The sequence below is a fragment of the Neovison vison genome, chromosome 1 (assembly GCF_020171115.1).
Source record: "Neovison vison isolate M4711 chromosome 1, ASM_NN_V1, whole genome shotgun sequence".
In the NCBI taxonomy this organism is placed as follows: domain Eukaryota; kingdom Metazoa; phylum Chordata; class Mammalia; order Carnivora; family Mustelidae; genus Neogale; species Neogale vison.
In genome coordinates, this window is record NC_058091.1 from 130,457,695 (window position 1) to 130,478,240 (window position 20,546).

Sequence of the window (20,546 nt, forward strand, 5' to 3'; positions counted from 1 at the left end):
CATTGAAACTCTGGTAAACTCTGGGAAGAATGAAAACTCATAGCAAAGTGTATTACTTCTGGGATCAGCTCACTTCTTTCTCATGCCTGCTGGTAAAACCATGCCAGATCATCCTTACTCCTGCTCTAGGGCTTAAAAACCCCAGGAAGCAAACAAATGAAGGACAGCAGTCTAGTAACCCAAGATTACTGGAGGAAAAAAAAAAATACCATAAACCTACGCTATCCAGTACAACAGCTGGTAGCCACATGTGGCTATTTAAATTTAAATTAAACTTAAGTAAAATTTAAAAATGGAGTTCCTTAGTTCCATTAGTCTCTGTTCAGGTGCTCAGTGGCCACGCGTGGTTAGCGGTTACCATATTGGGCCGCCCAGACAGAGGCCATTTTCATTGTTGGAGAACTTTCACCTGGACTTCGCTGTTCTAGATGCTATCAGTTCCGCAGACCGGGAGTTTTATAGGATAGGCTGTTTGAAAGAGGAGGATGGATTTTATTTTACATGTGGTACAGTTCTGGGTAGACTTGTAACCTGGGAGTTAGGCTCTGTGCCCTTCCCCCAACATCAGCAGCTTACGTCAGTGTTCATTAGCAGAGTCCGTTTGACAACGAATACTTCTGTTTACATGGCTACATATGTTATGTATTCCATTCAAGCACGCGTGTTTCATCTTCTCGTGCCTGGTAGCCCCCTGCCCTCCTTTTCCACCTCCTCCAGAACCTTCTTTATTCCCATCTGCTCCTTTTCTGGCTCTGGGCATGGGAGGTTTTCTCTGGGGCAGAGAAATCCTGCTGTGGGATAACCAGTCCCCTCCTGCTGTGTTCTATTTATGCTCTCCTTGTACTGGGAATTTTTTTTTCTGTATCTCCGTTAACTGCCTTGTCACCCACTCTTTTGCCCAAGCAGAAGCCCAGTATCGGCCTCGTCCTCACCCTCATTCCATGGCGAGGTCCGGCCCTTGGTGATGTCTTCGTGGATCCCACAGTCCTACTGTCTGTCCCTCATACGGCAGTGGCCTCCTAACTGGGTTACATGCCTCTAATTGTCCATTTCTTTAACTGCCACCAAGAACTTTTTAAAAATATGGGTCGTATTACTTCGTCTCACAATTTTTTTTTTTTTTTTAAAGGGAAGGGGTGGACCTTCAGTGGGTTTTCATAGCCGCAGGATGAAGTCCATCCCCGTGGATGGAACTTTGACACCAGCATAGTTTGGCCACCCCATCTCTGCCCTTTGCCCTGCTCCACTCTCCCTCCTTTCAGATGTCACATGGCATATAGCCTGACGGCTCCCAAGGGTTTTGTTTTCAGGGTCTAGAAACTCAAGGCAAAACTTCTGCAGGTAGACTCAAGGGGTGGTCTTTTTTTTTTTTTTCTTTTGCCATAAAGAAATCACCATTAATAACCAGTCTTAACCATCTCATTGTAAAAGGGGGCACCTGAACCTCAGAAAAGAATACATTCAGCATTGTGAGTTTCCCAGCAAACTGTCTGCTTTTCCTTACTTTACTTGAGGAGGGTGAAAATGTAGGCACGCAGCAGCCTGTGCTTTCGTGACGCCACGACCTGTCCAGACCTCTTGGGTCGCTGTACATTTCCTTCTAACTGGAACGCCCTGTCTTCTGAAAGCCAGATCTTTTCTGTAAGCTCATCTTTGCTTCTGCCCTACTGCCCTCATGCTTGATGACTTACACCTTGGGAACCTGTCAGCCCTAAAGTGCTTGGCTCATGATTTACTTTCCCATGGATTGGAATTTACGTCTTTGTGCCCTGTCTCCTCAATTTCCAGGCCAGGGGGCTCTGTCCTACAGCTCCTGGTGGCTTTCATATCTGGGAGGTCCGTACACTAACGTCTGAGAATGGCCACCATGCTGTCTGAGGTTTTCCAGACTGATAGCAAAAATCACCCTACATCAAGGGCACAAAGAAAGTACAGAACATCTTCAGCAATGCATTTTAACCCTTTGCCAAGAACGCACATTTTCTGTGCACTCTTCCTGGACTTTGGCTTGAGTTCACAGAAAGCAGCAAGGATGGACCTGGAAGTCGGACCCCAGGAGACTAAGGAGACTCAGTTTTTAAAGTGAAATCTGCCTGGTGGCTAAAGCCATAGTAAATGAAGTAGGGAGAAGCTGTGAAAGTCGTGAGCCTGGCAGATCTGGCGGATTAACGTGTCCCTCGGTTTTTTGTTTCTGCAAGCTAAAAAAATTTAAAGGAGCATTTGCCTCATGTGAATAATCACATTTGATTATAAATTCAGATTGTACAGAATACATGACTCGTACCAGTAGCATGGTCCTTTCGAGATCTTTACATCAGATAGAACTGGAATTACTTTGCCTGTCTTCCAAACTCTAGTCCTGTTGAATGAATCTCAGCCGGTAGGGTTTAGAAAAAAAAAAAAGAAAAGTAAGTTATCACAATTAGTAGCTTCTTGTGAGTGAAACCCTAAAAGGATTATTCTTGCCTTGGCTAGAGCATAATGTTAGGGGTTAACTACAAGGAATAAAGAGACAGTAGAGACTTTCTCCCCCCCACATCTCTTTCTTGCAAACAGCATTTTTTTCTGTAGTCAGGTAGCAGATCATTGTATAATCTCTTAGGCCTTTCTCCCTTCCCGGCTTTAGGAAGACTCTGTTTCCAGATTGGGAACATGCCAGGATGTCACCGGCCTCTACAGAGTTTATGGAAAAGTGTCAGTTACAATTCCAAATCCGTTAAGTAACCGGGGGCCACGCTCTGGAGTTCTGGTTTGACTTCTGCATTGCAGTGGTGGGCCCGGCAGAGCATGAAATTGGGTTTGTGTGAACATGTGCGTGCCTGGGTGTAGGGGACTGCCTTTTCTTTCCAGAATTGCAGTGAAGCATCTGAAAAGGTCTCTGAGAAAGTTTCCTCGGGCACATTCAGTGAGCAGGGTAGATGCCTTGTTTCGCAAGTTTTCGCTTCTCTTTGTCTGTACAGGTTGTTCTGACTTCATGGCTGGGAGGAAACGGAGGACGTTGCAGAGCGCCTGCTGTTTGGCCCGTGGGGCCGAGCCAGGGAGCTGGCTCCTGTTCACTGACAGGCCAGCGACAGGGCCGAGCCCCATGGCAGCGGGAGAAGGGCCACACAGAGTGCCGCCTCCTGCGTTTTACGTGGGGACCATGTGGCTGAGCTGGTCTTTCTATGCTCTTGTTTATTATCTGGGCCTCCTAAAGAGGGATCCTAAAAACACTGGCTCCGTCTTGGAGTGATGGTACAGAAATTTGTGTTGCAAATGTCACGTACGGCCTGGATTCCGTCACTCGTTGGCCTCGGGTCTAACCTATGGCCTTGCCTACTGCCATCACTCCACCGCCTGGCCTTCCTCCCTCCCCCCATCCCTGAACCCTCTTCCTTGGGAGATTGTGAGGGGCTAAGGGGGACGTAGACAAGGAAGTTTTTCTTCTTTTTATTTGACTTTGTGAAGACTTTTTTCTTCTACTCTGGGAACTCTGGTGGACTGTTTGAAACATCTGATCGTATCGTTCTCTGAGACCATTAACCTCACATACGCTGGTGTGATGCCAAGAAGATGGAACTCACAGCCTCGAATGGCAGGGAGTTGGGGTCCTCTGTGCTCTGATGGGTGAACTCCTGGTCGTCCCATCCCATAAGTGGCATGGCAGTCCCATAGTAGCCTCGGTCTGCCACAAAAATAGGAGTTTGCCGTCATGGCCAACCTTGATGTTCACAGGAATGCTTGTGGTGTTCAGAGCAGGTGAGAGTTTGAGCTGGGGACCTATGCCTTCTAGCATAGCCAAGTCTCATACACAGAGCTTGGCCTGTGGTCAGAGATCAGCCTATCCTCACGCTGCAGACGATGGGTGCTGTGTGTTCCCAGGCTTCTGCGAGAAAGCACATGGCATACTGCTCTGTGTTCCAGCGGCTGAAGGATGGGATTCAGTGCCTCTGAATTATTATAATAATAACAGTGGAAACTCAGAGTTTAACTTGAACTACTGTAGGTAGCATCTAGGGTTTCTGGACATTGGCGAAGGTGGCCCTTACATTGGCTGCAGACTGGAAAGTGAGTTCTCTTGCTCGGAGGTAGTAAGCCTCCCACACTGAGGCACTAGGAGTCCTGGTACGTTGGACTTGGAGGCTTTCAAGGCTGGAGCTGAAATGGATGCTGGGTAGGTGTTGCTCAGGCATTGTTCCAAGGTTCTGGAGGCCAGTCATATTTTAAACAAGTCCAACAGCCCCTCGGAGGGCGCTGCAGGAAATCCAGCCCTTGGCTTGGTGTAGTTGCGTGGTCAGCGGGAGATAAAAGGGCCGACTGTTGGAGGCGAGGCCCCTCCTATCACTGGATGGCAAACTGTTAAGCGAAGATAAAAGGAAAGGGTAGGGATGTTCTTTTCCAACGCCACGAGGGTGCCTTTATCACAGGCATTCAAGTAAAATGAAGGGGGTGAGCGGAGGGAGCGTTAGGACTGCAGGTGGTCTCAAGAACTTCATTCGAGAAACAGGACGTGGTTACACGCGGAGACAATTTTGTGTCAAAATATGGGTAGAGGCCGGTCTTTTTTCAGCTGAGATCCCCACTTGACTGGGGATGTTTGTAATACACTGCTTAAGTTAATTCGGCATGCATCAGGGTTTCTAAACTTTGTGCTCCAGAAATTTACCTTCTTCTGGGGGCTCTCTCGAGACGCGTCAGGCCCTTCCGGGGCTGGGCAGATGTCTGGAATGGTCCCGGTCTGCCATTGAGGCCCCAGGGGCCAGGACCTATGATCTCTCACCACTGAGTCTCCTCTTAGGCTCCCTGCTGGTACTGGCCCAGTGCTCAGTCAGCTGGTGTTCATCTCCCCCTTGGAGGTCTTCCTTCCTGTTCTTTGTCACTCAGGAGGGAAGTTGAGGGGCTTGCAAAAGGTTCTCAGGAGTCAGGATGGGACTTGTTCTGTGATCCCACACTGAAGGGCCCGGGCAAGCTCGGTGCCCCTGTACGCTCAGTTAGACGCAAACCAACAGTGGGCTTGGGGCGCTGTATGCTCCTTTGGGACCCTGCTGGGCTGTGGGGCTCTGCCCTTTGTGCAGGGGCCACAGCAATGCAGTTAGATACCCCAGGTGAGTGCAGTTGTCGGGAACTGATCACCTTCTTAGAGGCTCAGGGCAGAAACGCCAGGAGGGCCTCTGTGGCTCATACTTCCTCCAGGACCCTGTGCTCATCTCCCCGCAGAGAAGCCAGCCTCCCGAGCTGCCTCTGCTGGCCGGCTCCTTAGGGCTGGGGCTTGGAGACCGGTGCCATGTGGCACCTGCCTTCCTGGTGCCCCATCCTGCCCCTGGAGTAGCTTCTTGGTTTGGGCTCAGTGTGCTTAAAGGAAAACCACTTGCTTGCTGATGTTTTTGGCTGGTTGGCTGGCGATAAACACTTGTCAGCCGCTTATATCTCAGAGTATTTGTTTTTCTTCATAGATATAGGGGTGAATACTTTCCTTAAAAGCAAAAGCTAGGGGAAGAGGTCATCCATTAGAGGGCATAGCAGGCAGGCCATGGAACACCTGGTGGCCTGGGCATGGTACAGTCATTCTCAGCTGACCGTTCGTAATGTCTGATCGCCCACTGTGAGATGTTGCCCAGAGCCGACCCTTTTTCCAGTGGGCGAGGGAAGAGGGGATCTCCTTCCACTGTCTTCTCTGAAGCATTTTGGAACAATACATCTGTCTACCAGAAAGTAATTTTGGTTTTATAAGGGCTGTCCCCCTGAAATGGCCCTAAGTTCTGGAAGCTGGAAGGCCAGAGGTTACCCATCTGCCTGGGGTAGGGGGTGGGGGTGGTCAGTTGCAGCCCCTTTACCCGAACGGGTCTGAAAGGCCAGCCCCGCAACCTCAGGGCCTGTGAAAGAGTTGCAGGATATTGCCTAAAACTCTCTGCAAACGGCTGCTGAACTTTACCCCAGCCTCCTCCTCCAAGCTGTAAATGTGATTAAAGGCACCCAGACCCACTTCAGGGAGGTTGTCAGCCTCCCTGCAGTCAGGTGGCACAGCTGAGAGAGAGAGGTGCTGAAGCACTGGGGAGGAGTGAGCCAGGGCCCGCAGGAGCCCGCAGCAGCCCGCAGCAGCCCGCAGCAGCCTGCAGCGCCCGCTTCCTTGGTTAAGCAAATGCCGAGCTGCCCAGGATTTGTTTTCCCTGTGAACTGAAGCTGGAGGGGTTTTATTTCCTGCTCTCCCTGCAACATTGGAGTGAGGCGGCCAGCGGGGCAGCAGCTGCTCTGCCCCTTGTCCCTAATGAGATTGCATTCGTGATAAGCTCAATTATCTTTCAGGGTTAAACTGGGGGGCTGGAATGGAAAATTCTAAAGATCCTCAAACTGACCCCTCCCCTGAAAGCTCAATAGGGGAAGCCCTTGGAAGAGTCTAGGAGTTGGGGGGGGGTTGGCTGAGGGGCTGGGGAAGCTGGGATGCTGGGAGCTCAATGGCGTGACACGGGTAGCTGGTGTTGGCAGGTGCTGTACCTGGAAAGGGTCTTCGGGAGTATTTCTTGGATTGCTTTCTGTGCTGTGGAAGCAGCATGACTAGCTTCGTTTTCTGGACGTGAGCTGAGGTTCACGTCCCTGGCGCGGCTGGCGGTAAGCAAAGCTTTTTTAGTTCAACAGGATTTCAGACTCCGCACCTTACGCTCTTTTAAATCCTACTTCTGGAGTTTATTCTCCTCGCTCCAGCTTCTGAATCTGATGGGATTAGGAGAGAGGGAAGGTCCTCTTCCCCTGTATAGAAATCTGAAAGTCAAAAGGATGATCGGATACAGTCACCCGGGCACTGCAAAACTGAAGTTGGAGTTATTCAGCCTCTGTTTGCCTGCTTCCAGGGACAGCAGAGCAGGCTCCTTACTGCGCCTCATTCTGTCTGGGATCAGGGCTAGTTCAGAGCTAGTTCAGAGCTCTGGTATAAAGGATTATGGGGTCCCAGGCCTGCTTCTTTGTACAGATGTCGTTCATGCTGTGGGGGCACGTGAGGAGAGGGTGAGCTGCCTACTCCCACCCCCGCCTGGAAGGCCTTCAAGGTGTCTCCCGTTCTTTCTCTTTGATGGGCTGAGCATGTCTGGTTCCTTCAGGTATTTCTTGTTTTCCCCCTAACTTGATTTCCCAGTGCTCATGGCTCTTTGAATGGTCTTTCCATGATCATCATCGTGGTTACAGAGGAAGGTGTAACAATTTTGGAGTTGGCAACCCTGGGCTAGATAAAATCCCGGCCCTGCTCCCTAGGAGCTGCTTATTAGCTGGCAAGTAACCTCACCATTGCCTCACAAGGTTTGGGGAAGGAGTCACATAAAGTACCTAACAAATTTTCTAGCCCAGAGTCTGTGTCACAAAGGGTCAGTGCCCCCCCTAGTTACTGGGGAAGGAGGTGCTCTGAAAAGACACGGCATTGGAGGTACACCAGACCTCTGACAGACCCTTACTTAAATCCTGTTTTCTATTATAGCAATAGTCTTCTCTTTTTAAACTCCTCAGCAGAGGTGTGATGTGGAGGCCTCTCCCCACCCTTTCCTGATAAGGCACATCAGTAGGGTGGGGTAGGGTGGGGGTTTCTCAGCTCAGTCCCCCGCAGGGAGACTTGTTCTGGCTTAGGCCAGAAGAGCATTTTGTGCCCTGGGGGTAGGTGATGCTTCCCACGCCCAGCTTGAGTGCTCCCTTAGTTAGGCTCCCCCTGGCCTGCCCACCGAGGTCCTTCTCACCTGCTTCCTCAGGCCCAGTAGGGAACCAGGCTCACTTCTGCTAAGTTGGGCAAGGAGGTTATGATAAACCAGATCCCAGCGGCCAGTTTAGGGAAAGCCCAGCTCACCTGGAGAGAGAGGAACAGGGCCGGGCCCCAAGGGCCGCAGGGAGGGTGGGGGGTGGGGTGGAAGGGGCCTCCCGGACGGCCAGGGCACTGGGGAGCAAATGGCTGCCGTGTGGCAGCTGTGACTTGGCTTCGCATGTCTGGCGGGAGTTCGATCCTGCCAGTGAGCCGTGCTCCCGGGAGAAGAGTTGTAAAGCACGCAGCCGGCTGCTTCCCGGTCTCAGTGACGACCCAGAAGCTTATCCGCCGCACTTTGCCCCACTTCCTCCGAAGAAGCCAAGAGCCCTGTGGAGACATACAGGAAGAAGAGTAGGGTCCCACGGACGGTTTCCTAAACCAGCGGGCGCAGAAGTCGGCCCGTCTTTCCAGGGGCTGGTATTTCGGAGAGTAAATTTCATCGGTGAAGTTTGGTCAGCAGGAAGCCTGCCTTCCAGTCAGCGCTTGGCTCCCTGCTGAAGTGTGTGTGTCCCGTAACCATCAAAATGTCCACAAGTGACTTTTATTTTTACGAGAGAAACTGCTTCCAGCATGGGACCTGTCACTCCCCTGAGCTGCTTCTCTCTGTCTCCGTGCCCCCCCACCCGGACATAACCGAATATTGAAATGCTCCTTTACCCGAGGATAGTGAACTTTCCTTGTGGGGAGCCAGCAGCCTGTGGTAATCCTGGCACCCATGGGGGCTCCTGAGACCTGATCGGTGCGGGGCAGCCGCTCTAGGCTGGGGGAGTGGCCTCTGCTCCATTTGTCCCTCTCCATCCGAGTCCCATTAAGAGACACAGCGCAGGAGACCCTGAGCTCCCTCTGAGGGGGATGGGGCTTCTTTGGGTTTGCATTCCCTTAGCGCTCTCCTCCCTGAGTGTTCTTCTCACCTGCCCTCTTTGGGGCGCACATACTCCCGTGAGCAGCAGAGTAACTTGTGGGGCCCGCGAGGGTGTCGGGGATCACCAGAAATCCTGGCGGCCTGCTTTGACTGTGGAGAACACCCCACAGCACGCTTCCCAGGAGTGACAGCTTGCTGGAGAGATAGCTCTGAGGGTCCAGAGTCTCCCCGAGCCGCAGCACTGCAGGCTGGCCCTGCCTTGTCTGGAGTTCACATCTGACATGTCCCCATTCCTGAGCGGCTGAAATAGGCCCTGCATAAATTAACCACCCCCCCACACACACACACTACATTCCTTCCTTCCTTTCTTTTCACTCATTAATGCATTCATTCATTCATCGTGGTGGATACAGCTAAAATTAGATCTGAGATCCGAGTTTCTAGCACCTTGGTTTTTGTAACAGTGGCTCCTTCCAAATTCTCACAGAAGGAAAGTTTCTCAGGGAGATCCTTGGTTTTGTGTCAGCCTTCTCGTAGAATTCTCCGTAAAGATGAACGCTGGTTCCGAAGGCTTCGCCAGAATCCCCTGAGAGCTAACATACAGACTCACAGGGCCCATCCCTGGAGGTGTTTCTGATGTAGACATTCTGGAGTGGGGCCTGAGCATCTTTATTTCTTTTTCTTGCTCTTGGTCTTACTGCACAGTCCTTGATACAAGCGCTGTGTAAGTAAGTTTCAGGCGTGCAGCATAGCGACCTGACTGACCTACATTGAGAGTCTGCATTTCTAGCAAAGGTCCTCCGATGCTCCCTCGTGGGGACCACACTTTGGGGTGGCCTGTGTGGCAGGATCAGTAGTAGTTAACTTCTCACTGACTGGATGAGTCTGACATTCCCTTCACGTGGTGTTTACGTCATTTTTGCTCTGTGCCGTTGTGCCTACACCCTCCCAAGCTTCTGTGTTCCCGATCTCTTGCTCTCCCCCACTACTTCCCCCCACAGACACCTTGTTGGAACCCCAGGACCTGCAGGTGTAGGCTTCCTGCCAGAGCTCCTTCCTCTCACTCCTGGCCTGCATTTCCATATGCATGGAAGCAGAAGTGGCCTAGGGGACATAGATGGCCTCTGAGGTCACACTGGTGGATCAGCTGGATCCAGCCACTCAGGCAGAACTGAGCTGTTCAGGATTTCAGGCAGAGCCTGGTGGCTTCCTTCCAGTTTCCTTCTCCTTCTAGAATTCAAGGGTGTAGACTGTGGAGGTACCCCCCCGCCCCCATCCCCCATCTCTTTGCACAGCAAGGGCAGTGAGTGATTGCAGACTCTTGCCCTGTGCAGTGAACTTTCCAGTCTGAGGTAGAAGTCCAGCCATGCATCCTGCCAGAGAGAGGAAGGCAGAGGTGAAGGTGTGAGAGAGGTCCTTTCCCTGCCTAGAAACAGGCAGAAATGCAAGGCCAGGTGCCGAGCAGTCCGGAAGGGCAGAAGTGACTCAGAATATGATTGTGACGAGTCAGAGAATGTGATTGAGGGAGTGCATCTGTTCTCTCCAGCCCTGTGCCAGGATTGCAGATTTTGTCCAGAAGAAACTCAGCAGTGTTTAGAAGCTGGATTCGCTTTTGCTCTGCTGCCGGATCTTCGACGCAGGTTGCTTAACCCTCTGCACCTTAGTTTTCTCATCTGTTTAGTGGGACCAGGGCTCCTCGGGTGTGGCTGGGAGGATGCAGTGAGATGCAATACTTAGCATGTGGCAAGTAGTGTTCAAGACCCAGCAGCTGCCATCATCATCAGTAGTGTTGGTATTAATACTGCAGAGTCAGAGTTTTATAACAAAGAGCTTCAGGAATTCTCTCAGTGGGAATGAAGTGTGAAAAGTAGCCCCTGAGAGCTAGGAGTGGAGGGGGCCGGCATGCAGAGCTGCATTCTGGGAGAAGAAACTGAACAGAGAGGTCACCCCCGGCAGGAAGGCCAGAAGGTAAAGGAAGGCCAGAGCATAGGGAGCTTTAAATGGCAGGGGAGAAGGTCTCACTACTTCCTGTCGTCTTGAGGGGATGTTCTGGAGGCAGACCTCAGAAGCCAGCCCAGTGGGAGGGCTCACATACATGGTCTTCCCCGTCCCCCCTCACCCAGCGGGGAGAATGCAGAACTGGCCAGAGCAGCTCGCGTTGCCGTTGCCGTTGCCGAGTTGGGCCCAGCCTGCTGGAGCGTTCCGTGGGACACTCCAAGGCCTCATCTGACCAAAGCCCATGCCAATGAGGGAGACGGTGACTTGCCTGGGTTGCCGCCCCGTGCAAGGCATAGACCGAGCCCATCGCCAAGAAACACATCAACGTCCTGGAACTCAGAGCCGTCATCACAGCTGTCAGCCTTCACAGCACACACGAGGCTGTCCTGGTTAGAGGAGACAGTCTTGCCCCACGCTTTGCAGGCCAGGAAGAACGGGCATTGCCGTGGTGCGACACCTCGTCTGGTTCGGTTTTGTCCCCAGCCTAGGCAAGAGGGACGGAAGAGTCTTTTCCTTTCTGACGGAGCCCAGTCTACGAGAGAGACGTCCTTGCGGCTTATAAAGCTCCCTGTTAGAGCATCCATGGGCCTCTCCTGTCATCCTAGGCATCTGACTTACCCCATCTGTCCCGCAGGCCTTTAGGAGAGATTTTAGATTTCACTGAAGAATCCTTTGGGTTTTCAGAAGCTGAGAAGCTTTGTTTCTAGACGATCTTCCCTTTTATCTTTCATCTCCCCTTTGCTATCTCATTGGACCTGGAGACAGGCTCCTTAATCTTTTCTTTCTGGCTTTACATAGCATTGTCCCTTATCTCCTCGGGGGCCTGTGGGCTGGAGGCCAGCCTTCCCTGCCCCCTCATCCTCACAGATGGACCTCTGCCCTCTCCAAGTCATCCTGCTTCCAGTGGATCGGGGCCCGTGTGGGAATGCAAACTCAGCGTCCCCCCGCAGGAGCCCCGAGACCCTCCCCTCCAGATTCCCAGCCTGTGCTCCTCATGTTCTCCTGCTCGAGTCGCCTTCTAGGACACAGGCTCTCCTCACCTGGTTTTTTCTCCCCTCTTTTTCCTCCTCCTCTCACCACCCCGCCCCACCCAGGCGTTGGTGATAGAGGTAAAGGGTATCTTGAATTTTCTTCCAAGAACTGTCCTGGGCTTATCCACTTGCTGAGTTCTGTGAATACCTTAGGCCTGGTGGAACCCCCGTAACCCCTTGTCCCTCAGCTTTATTGCAAGATGTCTTCAGTATTCAGATCCTTTACATCCAAGATCAGAAGATAGAAGTTTCAGGGTCAAGTGTGTCAGGTCGCCGTGTTCCCATTCTGGGTCCCTGTGTGTACTGAGGAGATTACTTGGTGGACTTTTTTAAAGTATCTTTTTTAAATGAGCGGGGAGGGTAAGTTCAAATGTTAATGAGAGTCGAAGTTACATTTTGGAAAGTTTAAATTCCAGAGGCTCATTTCTGTGACGTGGCTTTTCAATAATTATACATTGAACTATAATTCACTTTATTTGGAGATGGTGGCAGTTTCTAGAAAACAACCATGGAGCTGTTGCGCTCGATTTTCTTCCTATTAAAATTTACTGTGAGGGGCGCGTGGGTGGCTCAGTCAGTTAAGTGTCTGACTTTGACTTAAGTCATGATTTTGGGGTCCTTAGGTCTGGCTCCTCGTCGGGCGCCCTGCTCAGTGGGGAGCCTGCTTCTCCCTCTCCTTCTGCCCTTCCCCCCACTCGTGTTCTTTCTCTTTCTTGCTCACTCTCTCAAATAAATAAAATCTTTAAAAAATTTGCTTGAAATTTGCTGTGAATTAAGAAATGAATAAAAAGGGAGGGAAATCTGGCTTGGTTTTTTGTGGTGGTGTTTTGTTTTTTTCTTCTCCCACAGTGTTTCACTTTACCGTAGGCATCTTTAAGTTTGGTTGGGGGTGATCTGCAAGTATGTTTTGTGCATTTCTAAAACCTGATGAGAGTTTTAATAAGCTTGACCTGATTCATAGTTTAAAGGAAGGTGAGTTGTAGGTCAAGTAAAAGCAGGATTCTTATCCTGCTTACCCCCAGGATGAGTTTCTGAGCCCCCTAAACTCTTGATGCTGAAGGGAAATGTTGAGGCTATAGCCACATGTGCATCGTTCTGTGGGAAGGTCTTAATTTTTTTTTCAGACCCTTAAGGAGGTTCTTGCTGCCACCAAACCATTGAGAATTACTGAGGTAGTAATAAGGATTCCTCGGGGCTTACGGGGTCTCTATCCCACCGGGGAGCTGTCCCTATGAGTTACTCCTAGTTTCTTGATACTTGGCTCAAGATCCAAAGAACTTTTCAGAAGGAGAAGGGGCAAAGAGAAAAGTTGGAGAATTGCGACAGTGAGGTGTAGTTCACATGTCCGCAGTCTCCACGGAGCAGTTTGCAGCCTGGTTGGTGGCACTTTGTCCCCCAACTGGCCAGTCCAGCAGGGGGCTTGCTTGTCCGAGGTGCTCAGGAACCTGTCGCGGGCAGAGTGAGTGACGTTCAAGAGGATAACTGGGCATGTGGCCTCACAGAGCTGCTTTCCTCCAGACGCTCGGGGAGGGGATAAAAATCAGAAAGTGGGCCAAGCAGGTGTTTCTCGACAGGGTTCGTCTGTGTGGCGGTTCGATGTACATCCTTCCATCTCCTGCTTGGGCACTCCCCAGTTCAGCTTTGGGATGCTGTTCTCAGAAACGGGATGTGGCTGAACGCTGCAGCTCTGGGGGAGGCTGCGGAAGGCCGCATTCTGGGGCTCCCGGACTTTGCAGAGGGCCAGCTTTCTCCCAGGGCAGGGTTTGGAGGCCCCTGGCACCCCAGAGCACATGTGCTCAAACTCTTGGCCGCGGGGTGGGGGTGGGAGGTGGGGATGTGTGTTACTGGAGGAGTTTTCTGTATCCTCCCTATAGCAAGGAGAAGTTTGGTCCTGTCTGAACTGTCGGGGGCGCTTCCCCTGTCACTCAGGAGAAGGTGTACTCATCTGTCCTTATGTTAAAGGATTGTTTGGTTCCATGTTGTCTACTCTTTCCAGCTGTCTTCTCACTCGGTTGCTGATAGCACTTAGTGTGGTCTTGTTCTCTCTGCCCTTGAAACCGGAAGTCCGTCCGCATGGGCTGTTAACGCGCTGCTGGGATGCCTGGAGCTCCCCCCGCCCCCCGCCGGGGCCAGCGGTCCTAGCTGCTGTCACACGATGTTGCCCCCAGTGCACCTGACATGGGGGCGTGCTTTGGTCGGGGGGGGGGGGTTTCCTGTCTGTCCCAGGCACACTGGGAGCGGGAAGCTTGCTTATGCACCCAGGCGGGGATGGGACCCGTTCTCTTGTCCTTAACTTGTGACTCCCACTGCTAAGTGGAGAAAAGGATGCAGAGATGGGACCATTTCTGGTCTTGACTCCCTCTTCATGTTACCTTTTCTCATTTGTGCAGGCTGCTCCGACTCTGTACTCCAGAGGTGGTGGCTTTGAGGTGTGACCCTGCCCACGTCTGGGCTCCGCCAGTGCCAGCCCCTCAGTAAGGAGGGCCAGCTTGATAAGACGAGGAGAACAGGTCAGTTAAACTGGATCGACTTTCCTGGAGTCACAATAACTTGGAGTGTTGAGTCTTCTCTCCCCTCCCTTCCCCACATTCCCTATGAGTTGCTCTTTCTCTACCCCCTGGTCCTCCTGAGGCCTTGCTGCAAAACCTGTGAAATTGTGACCCTGAGTTGCTAGCTCCTCCTGATCCAATGGGCCTGAAGTGTGGGAGGAGAAATCTGGGGTGTCGAGTGTCGGTCTCCTAGGAAGTAGTGCTTCAGACACCCCTCTTCCCTGCCCCCCGCCCCCCACCATTCAGACTCTGTGCAAATAACAGATGGCCTGGCAAGTCTACTTGGCCCTGTCGATGAAGATGAAGACTTGACTTCTTATCTGTGATTTGGGAACTTCATCGGAGCTCCCAGTCCTCTCTCGTTCCAGTCGGAGCACCATTGCATTAGAATGGGGCCAGTGATTTTTTATTTTGTCAGTATTTTATTGTTGTTATTTGCTCTCCCCCCAGTAGCAGGCCTGATGCCTAGGATGGTGTCAGGGAGCAAAGGGAAGCATGAAGATGCCAAGACTATTAATATCCCTAAAGAAAAACACGCTTTGTAAATGGACCTTAAGCTGTATGGTTCCACTTTCATCCCTCAGATCAAATCTCGGAAGGTTTAGGTTTTTCAGTTTGGGTTATTGCCCCAGTGTAGTCCAGCGTCGGGCATGGGTCCGGGCCACCTGGCCTCTGGTTAAATCCGTGCACAGATGTGCCTTAATGCTAACGTGGATTTTTTCCCATAACCTGGAACAATGAGCTCCCTTATTTTACACCAGGTCCTTTCCTTTCTTCCCTGTTCCATCCTCCCAAAAACAGAAAGAACTCAAGTATAAGACTCAAGAGCAAACAGGAGTAAAAACCAAAGCTCCTTGGGTTGCTTCTGAAACAGCTTTTCAGGGATGAGTCTAATAACTGGGCTCTTTTCAAACAGTGTAGCTGCAGGTTTGTTTTTGCTACCTGTACTTTCCGACCAGGGATGAGAAGTCTCTATTGCAAAAATATATTGCTACTTACTTACGTGTAAACTAGGTAAAGGAAGTAAATGTAGCATATGTTTTCCTGTCCAGACAAAATGGGAAACAACAAGTGTGCGTTTCTTCTTTTCCAACAGGGTTATTAAACCCTTACAATGTTCAGCCCCGGTGTTGTTTTAGCTCTTATGGCTATGGGTAGAAATTGTATATTGAAGACACTTAGGGTGTTTGTAAGAACCTATGTTTGATGTTATAATGACTGTAACAGAAATTCTTACTAGTAATCTGGCTCTGTTACCTGAATATATTTTTTGATTTTATATTTATAATTTTAATTTTTCATGTTGACTGTCTTCGCTGTGCATTTTCCTTTCCCTGTTCAATGATAGAATATAATTTTCACAACTTACAATTTTACATTGAGTCCTAGAGGTGTTTAACCTATTCCCAGATTTCAGTAAATGACCACATTTTTCTTTCCTAAGTGTATATTGGACCAAATGCAAGATTATCTCCTAAACTGCTCCTGTAGACCACTAGAAAGGTTAACTTTCTTTTTACTGCCATAATGTAAGTCCAATAAAGAGTTATGGTCAGCTATTTCATAATTTGCTATAGATAAAACTAAGGAGGAAATATATTTGAAAGAACAAGATGGTTTTAAGATTGAAGGCATCCACTTATTTGAGTCAAACAGATAATTATACGCTGATTGATTACAACAGTTCTAGGGAACTGACGATACTTTTAGAAATGCAGTAGGAAAGAAATCGGGTGTGCCCCTGTGTATGCACACTTACGTGTGTGTGTGCTTGTGTCTCACAATTTTTCCTAGACAGAAAAATCCCAAGTGAATTTTCTAACACCATTAAAAACAGTTAGTTTGAAGCGCAGTTCTAAAAGGCCTAGCATGGAGAAACTTCACGGGACTGCCGTTTGGTTTTTTCATTAATTTGGGATGTAGCTCTTCTCCCTTTGTGGGAAAGATGTGCGGGGGACCACTCCACCAAGTTCTCTTAGTAGTTGCACGTTTCTGCAGCTCGTCCTTTTACTTAGACCATTTGGAAACCCGTTACTACCCTATCTTCAAAATGTCTGTCCACAAGGAAGGCACATTTCGTCTCTTGACGAGAAAAGTACCATTCCTAAGACTCTCTTTGGCTCCTCTGGTAAGATTTTAGCTCGAGACTTCTGAGCTGATGGCACCATCACTTACTAAAGTTATATCCCCGAGTTCTTCCTGCTGTGCTGCTGGACACATTTGTAGCCACTCTGCGTGTTACCATTTGTCATATCCTAGGTCACATCCCCTGAAGTTGGAGGAGGAAACCACAAGAAATCATGTTCTTTCTGGTGGTGGTTCTAAGCCTTCACTTGGCTGCTGAGATAAGGAGCTTGATCTTTGACTAAAGTCCAGTTATGGGATAATAACTGGATATTATGGGATAGTATGTATGGGATATTATGGGATAGGCCCGCTATGAGATAATAGGATATGTGGCTTACTGACAGGGCGCTCGCTCTAGAATATCTTCCCAGAGAAAATGAGGAAAGTAGTTTACTGGCAGACTTACTTCTGGCTGTACCTACTGCCGTGGTATGGAACTAGAAGGGGCTGAATGGCCACGAGCCATGGTGTTCCATTTGGTCATTCTGTTCGTATTACCATTTTTCTTTTTAGATCTGACCTAGTACCTTCTAGACCATGAGATTTTCCTGAGTTCCTTTCCTGCCAGCCTTATCTTTGGTCAGTTTTAGGCAGAGACAGGAAGGGGAGGGTCAAGAAGGAGTCTGAATGTGGGGGACTGGGGTGTAGGGTATGAAGGAAAATTCAATGTGGGTATAAATGGGAACCCCAGAAAGTAAAATACCACAAAATTGTTTCGGCTGTTGAGAGTGAGGGTGACATCTCTGTAGGGAACATCAGTTAAAGGTTGAAAAAGCAGACACAGAAGGTGGTTTTGGAAGAAAAGGAGGACTTAAATATCACCTCCTCCCTTTTGTGTATACTCGTGAATAGGGTGGCCTGAGATTACGACAAATACATGGTTTCAGTTTTTTCTTCCCTGGGTCAAAAGGCATTCACTGAATCTTTTTGCCTTTGCTTCCCTTCCAGTGTCAACAAGTGATAGAAGAGAAGAAAAAAAAAAAAGAAGCGAACGCAGACCCCTTTCCTACTCCACGTGGATGATAGCTATAGCAGGGGAAGGTCTCATAGTGTATGAGTTGGGGCAGAAAATGGAGGTAATTGACAGTGGGGGCTGGTTGGTTCTTCTTTCCACTTTCTGGGGTATAGGTACATGACATACTTGTATATTTGAAGCAACAGTCTTTTTTTGTGTTAATATGAAATTTGGTTATAAATCTGATAGGATTGGCTTCTCAGTTGTCCTCCACAGTTCGGGCTCCCCTGTTAAAAACACTGTATTGTGGAAGTGGAGTTAAGTGAGACCTGATAGCCCTCATCATTAGTTGTTAAGTCTAGAACGTTTATGTAGTAGCACATGTGTTAGGGTTATGAGGAGGGTGCTGGCCAGACGTTAGCTCCTTGGGCTTTCCTAATTGTTGGCCAAGCCTTTCCCATTCTGCCTAATGAAAGAAGAGGGAAAGCCAAGAGACCTGTGTCTGCTGCTGTTGGGGGTTGTGTCGGTGTGTCGGCTCAGAAAGGAGGAAGCAAGGTTATCAGTCTCTGGCATGACAGAGCCTCATTCACGTGAAAGCTTAAGTCATTTTGGGGCATGAGTGTCAGCTTGAACAAAGGAGGGTTTTAGGTGTTTTGACCTGACTTAACAGTTATGGGAGTCCTGGCTGCCACCCGCTGGCTCTGACAGACGCCAAACCTCACAGTGACCAACAGCAGCGATTTCCGATTTTCAGTTCTATGGCAGAGGCTTCTTAGAAGCTTAAACCCTTGACCCAATGACGTCAAGTCCGCCCATTGGCTTGGAAGGTTCAGACTTGTCTTCTGTCAACACCATGATGTCAGCGGTAATGAGTGTAGGGAAAGTCGCCGAGAATGGCGGGAGCCCCCAGAGCGCCAAGTCCCCCACGAAGCCTCCGGGACCAAATCGGATTGGCAGAAGGAACCAGGTAAGCTTTTGTGCACTAGCTGTGACATCTGGTGGCTTTAGTCTATGAGGACTCTGGGAGAAGGATGTTCGCTCGAGCCCCAGCTTCCTAAGCTGAAACCTTGGACGTGTTCAGAACTTAGCACATACCGAGAGGCTTCGAAAGGGCATTTTTCAGGGCGCATGTCAGTTTCCTCATGGAGAAAATTTTCTCTGCTCTGGTGTCAATATTGGTGGAAGCATCCTTTATTCTCTGTCCTGTAATTTGATTTGATTGCAAACTTTCTTCACATGCTGGCCAAGGCAAAGAACTTGACGTACTCCTCCGCGGTTTCATGGTTCATTTCTTTCTTTATGCAGATGGTTAATTGGGTTTTCGAAGCCTCCTTCTTGATTTATTTTATTATTATTATTTTTAACTGTCTTCACATTAGGTAGCAAATAAGTACTGGTTTTGCTGAATCTCCCATTCCACTTTCCATCCTTGACAAAGCACAGAATTTGACTCCAGAGAATTCTGCTTTAGTCCTCTTGAATTTTTAGTGGGCATCAGGTCAGGAGGCGTGGGAAAGAGTAAGTGGGTGGGCCAGGATTGGAAGGACTAATTAATGTGTTAACAAAAGTCTGTGTCTCCTCCTTTGGGAAGTAAGGTGGATCTTTTAATTAACGTACCCATGGGGCATGTGAAAAGTTGTGTCTCTTCTGTTAGCAACACATTCAGCGAAACTCGAAACTCGAGGAGTAAGGCAGAAGGTGAGTAGTTTTGTTCTTCTCTGAATCCACGTAATCCCAACTGATGAACTCCACGCTGAATTTTTGGTTAAACGTACTTAATGGGCTTATACCAAATCCTCGGGGGAAGAGGCACTCTTCCCAGATAGTCTCCATTACCATGGATGGCCTAGAAAGTAAACCCATTGGGCTTCTGTGAATTTGTTTTCTATTTCGTTAATAATCGTCCAGTGACTATCCTACAGAATTGTCTGAGCACCATCTATGATGGTTTTCTATAAATTCTTAGAACATTAGTCCAGGCTTCTGATAGAACCTGTCCTCCAGGAAGGGTCTTACCAGCCTAAAATCCCTCCAGCAACATAGGAGAAGGGTCTGTTTGCTCATGTCTTCACCGCGGCTGAAGACTTGGCAGGGCTCCGTGATGACGTAGGGTCAGAGCACTGATACCTTTTTCTCTCTTTTTTCCCTTGTCTCTGCCTGCCTCTCTTCCTATGGGTACCTGAGAAAATACTCAGCCTGTATGACTGTGGCCTGAGTCAAGAAGGAGCGCTAGCTCTGGGAAGAAAAGGTTTATTTCCACTCTCACATGACTGTCCATCCATCCATCTGTCCGTCCATCTCTCCATCCACCCACCCATTTCACAGTATATACTTCCAGCCAGGTACTGCCCCAGGTGCCAGGCATTTCGGGATGAACGATATACGAAAAGTCACTGTCTCCTCATCCTTCTGTGTTCGACCAAGACAAAGTGGCATGGGTAGTGACGAGCGCAGCATTTCCCCGGCGTAGGTGGGGTTGACCCAAGTCCAGGCTCTGGTCCCTTCCTGGTGCTTCAGAGACCGTGGGGTAGAACCGTAGAGCATGACCAGCAGCTCCTCCATCCCTGCGGGGTTAGTGGAAGGGACTCTGCAGGCAAATGGTGCAAGTGTCCCTGAGCCTTTCTCATCTGCTTCCGATGTCCTCCAGGGTTCCTGGGGTCACTGGCTTAGAGTTTGAGAGGGGGGTCTGGGCTCCAGGGACTGTGGAAAGACAATGCATGCAAAACCCCAGAGCACAGCTGGTGAGAGGGAATACGTCACCCTTACCTGTGAGCAGACGGGGACGGCTGAGAGCAGGCGCCCGGAGAGAGAAGTCCCATCAGCACTAGCACTGAGTTCCAGGACAGATTAGCCACAGCCGGACGCTGCCGAGGGTGCCAGATTGTTTCATTAGGGAATGGTTAGTTATCACATTAGCTGCTAATTTTATCTGTCAGCTCAGGAAGTCTGCTCCTTCCAGCAGCACAGCCGCAAGAACTGGATTCACAGGGCTCCGGCTGGGCTGCTCTCTTTTCTCTTGGGTTGCTTTGCAAAAGTTAAATTCGAGTCCAGGGATCTATTTCTCCCAGACTGTTGTGGATTCTGTAGATCTGCTTTAGGGTCTGTGGCGGGCCACAGCCAAGCCTCAGAAAAGGTCTGGGTTCTGGTTCGTGATAAACCCTGGACTCTGTGCTAGACAGTCCAGGGAGCTGCTCAACTATGTCTAGTATCTGCCTCGAGATGAACACATAATGATGGTTTTTTTTGTTTAGTTTTGTTTTTTAGGATT

The 20,546-nt window shown here is 49.7% G+C and overlaps 1 protein-coding gene across 7 annotated transcripts in view; it reads left to right on the forward strand.

The window, feature by feature from the left end:
- RREB1 (ras responsive element binding protein 1) overlaps window positions 1-20,546 on the forward strand; it is a 128,573-nt gene that overhangs the window by 45,812 nt on the left and 62,215 nt on the right. For 3 of the 7 annotated variants that reach the window (XM_044258443.1, XM_044258435.1, XM_044258451.1), the window contains exons 2-3: window positions 14,038-14,157; window positions 17,272-17,399. In XM_044258443.1, coding sequence (XP_044114378.1) covers window positions 17,343-17,399 — 57 coding nt within the window. In that variant the 5' untranslated portion in view covers window positions 14,038-14,157; window positions 17,272-17,342. The other 4 variants (XM_044258427.1, XM_044258459.1, XM_044258468.1 and 1 more) reach the window with 4 other exon arrangements.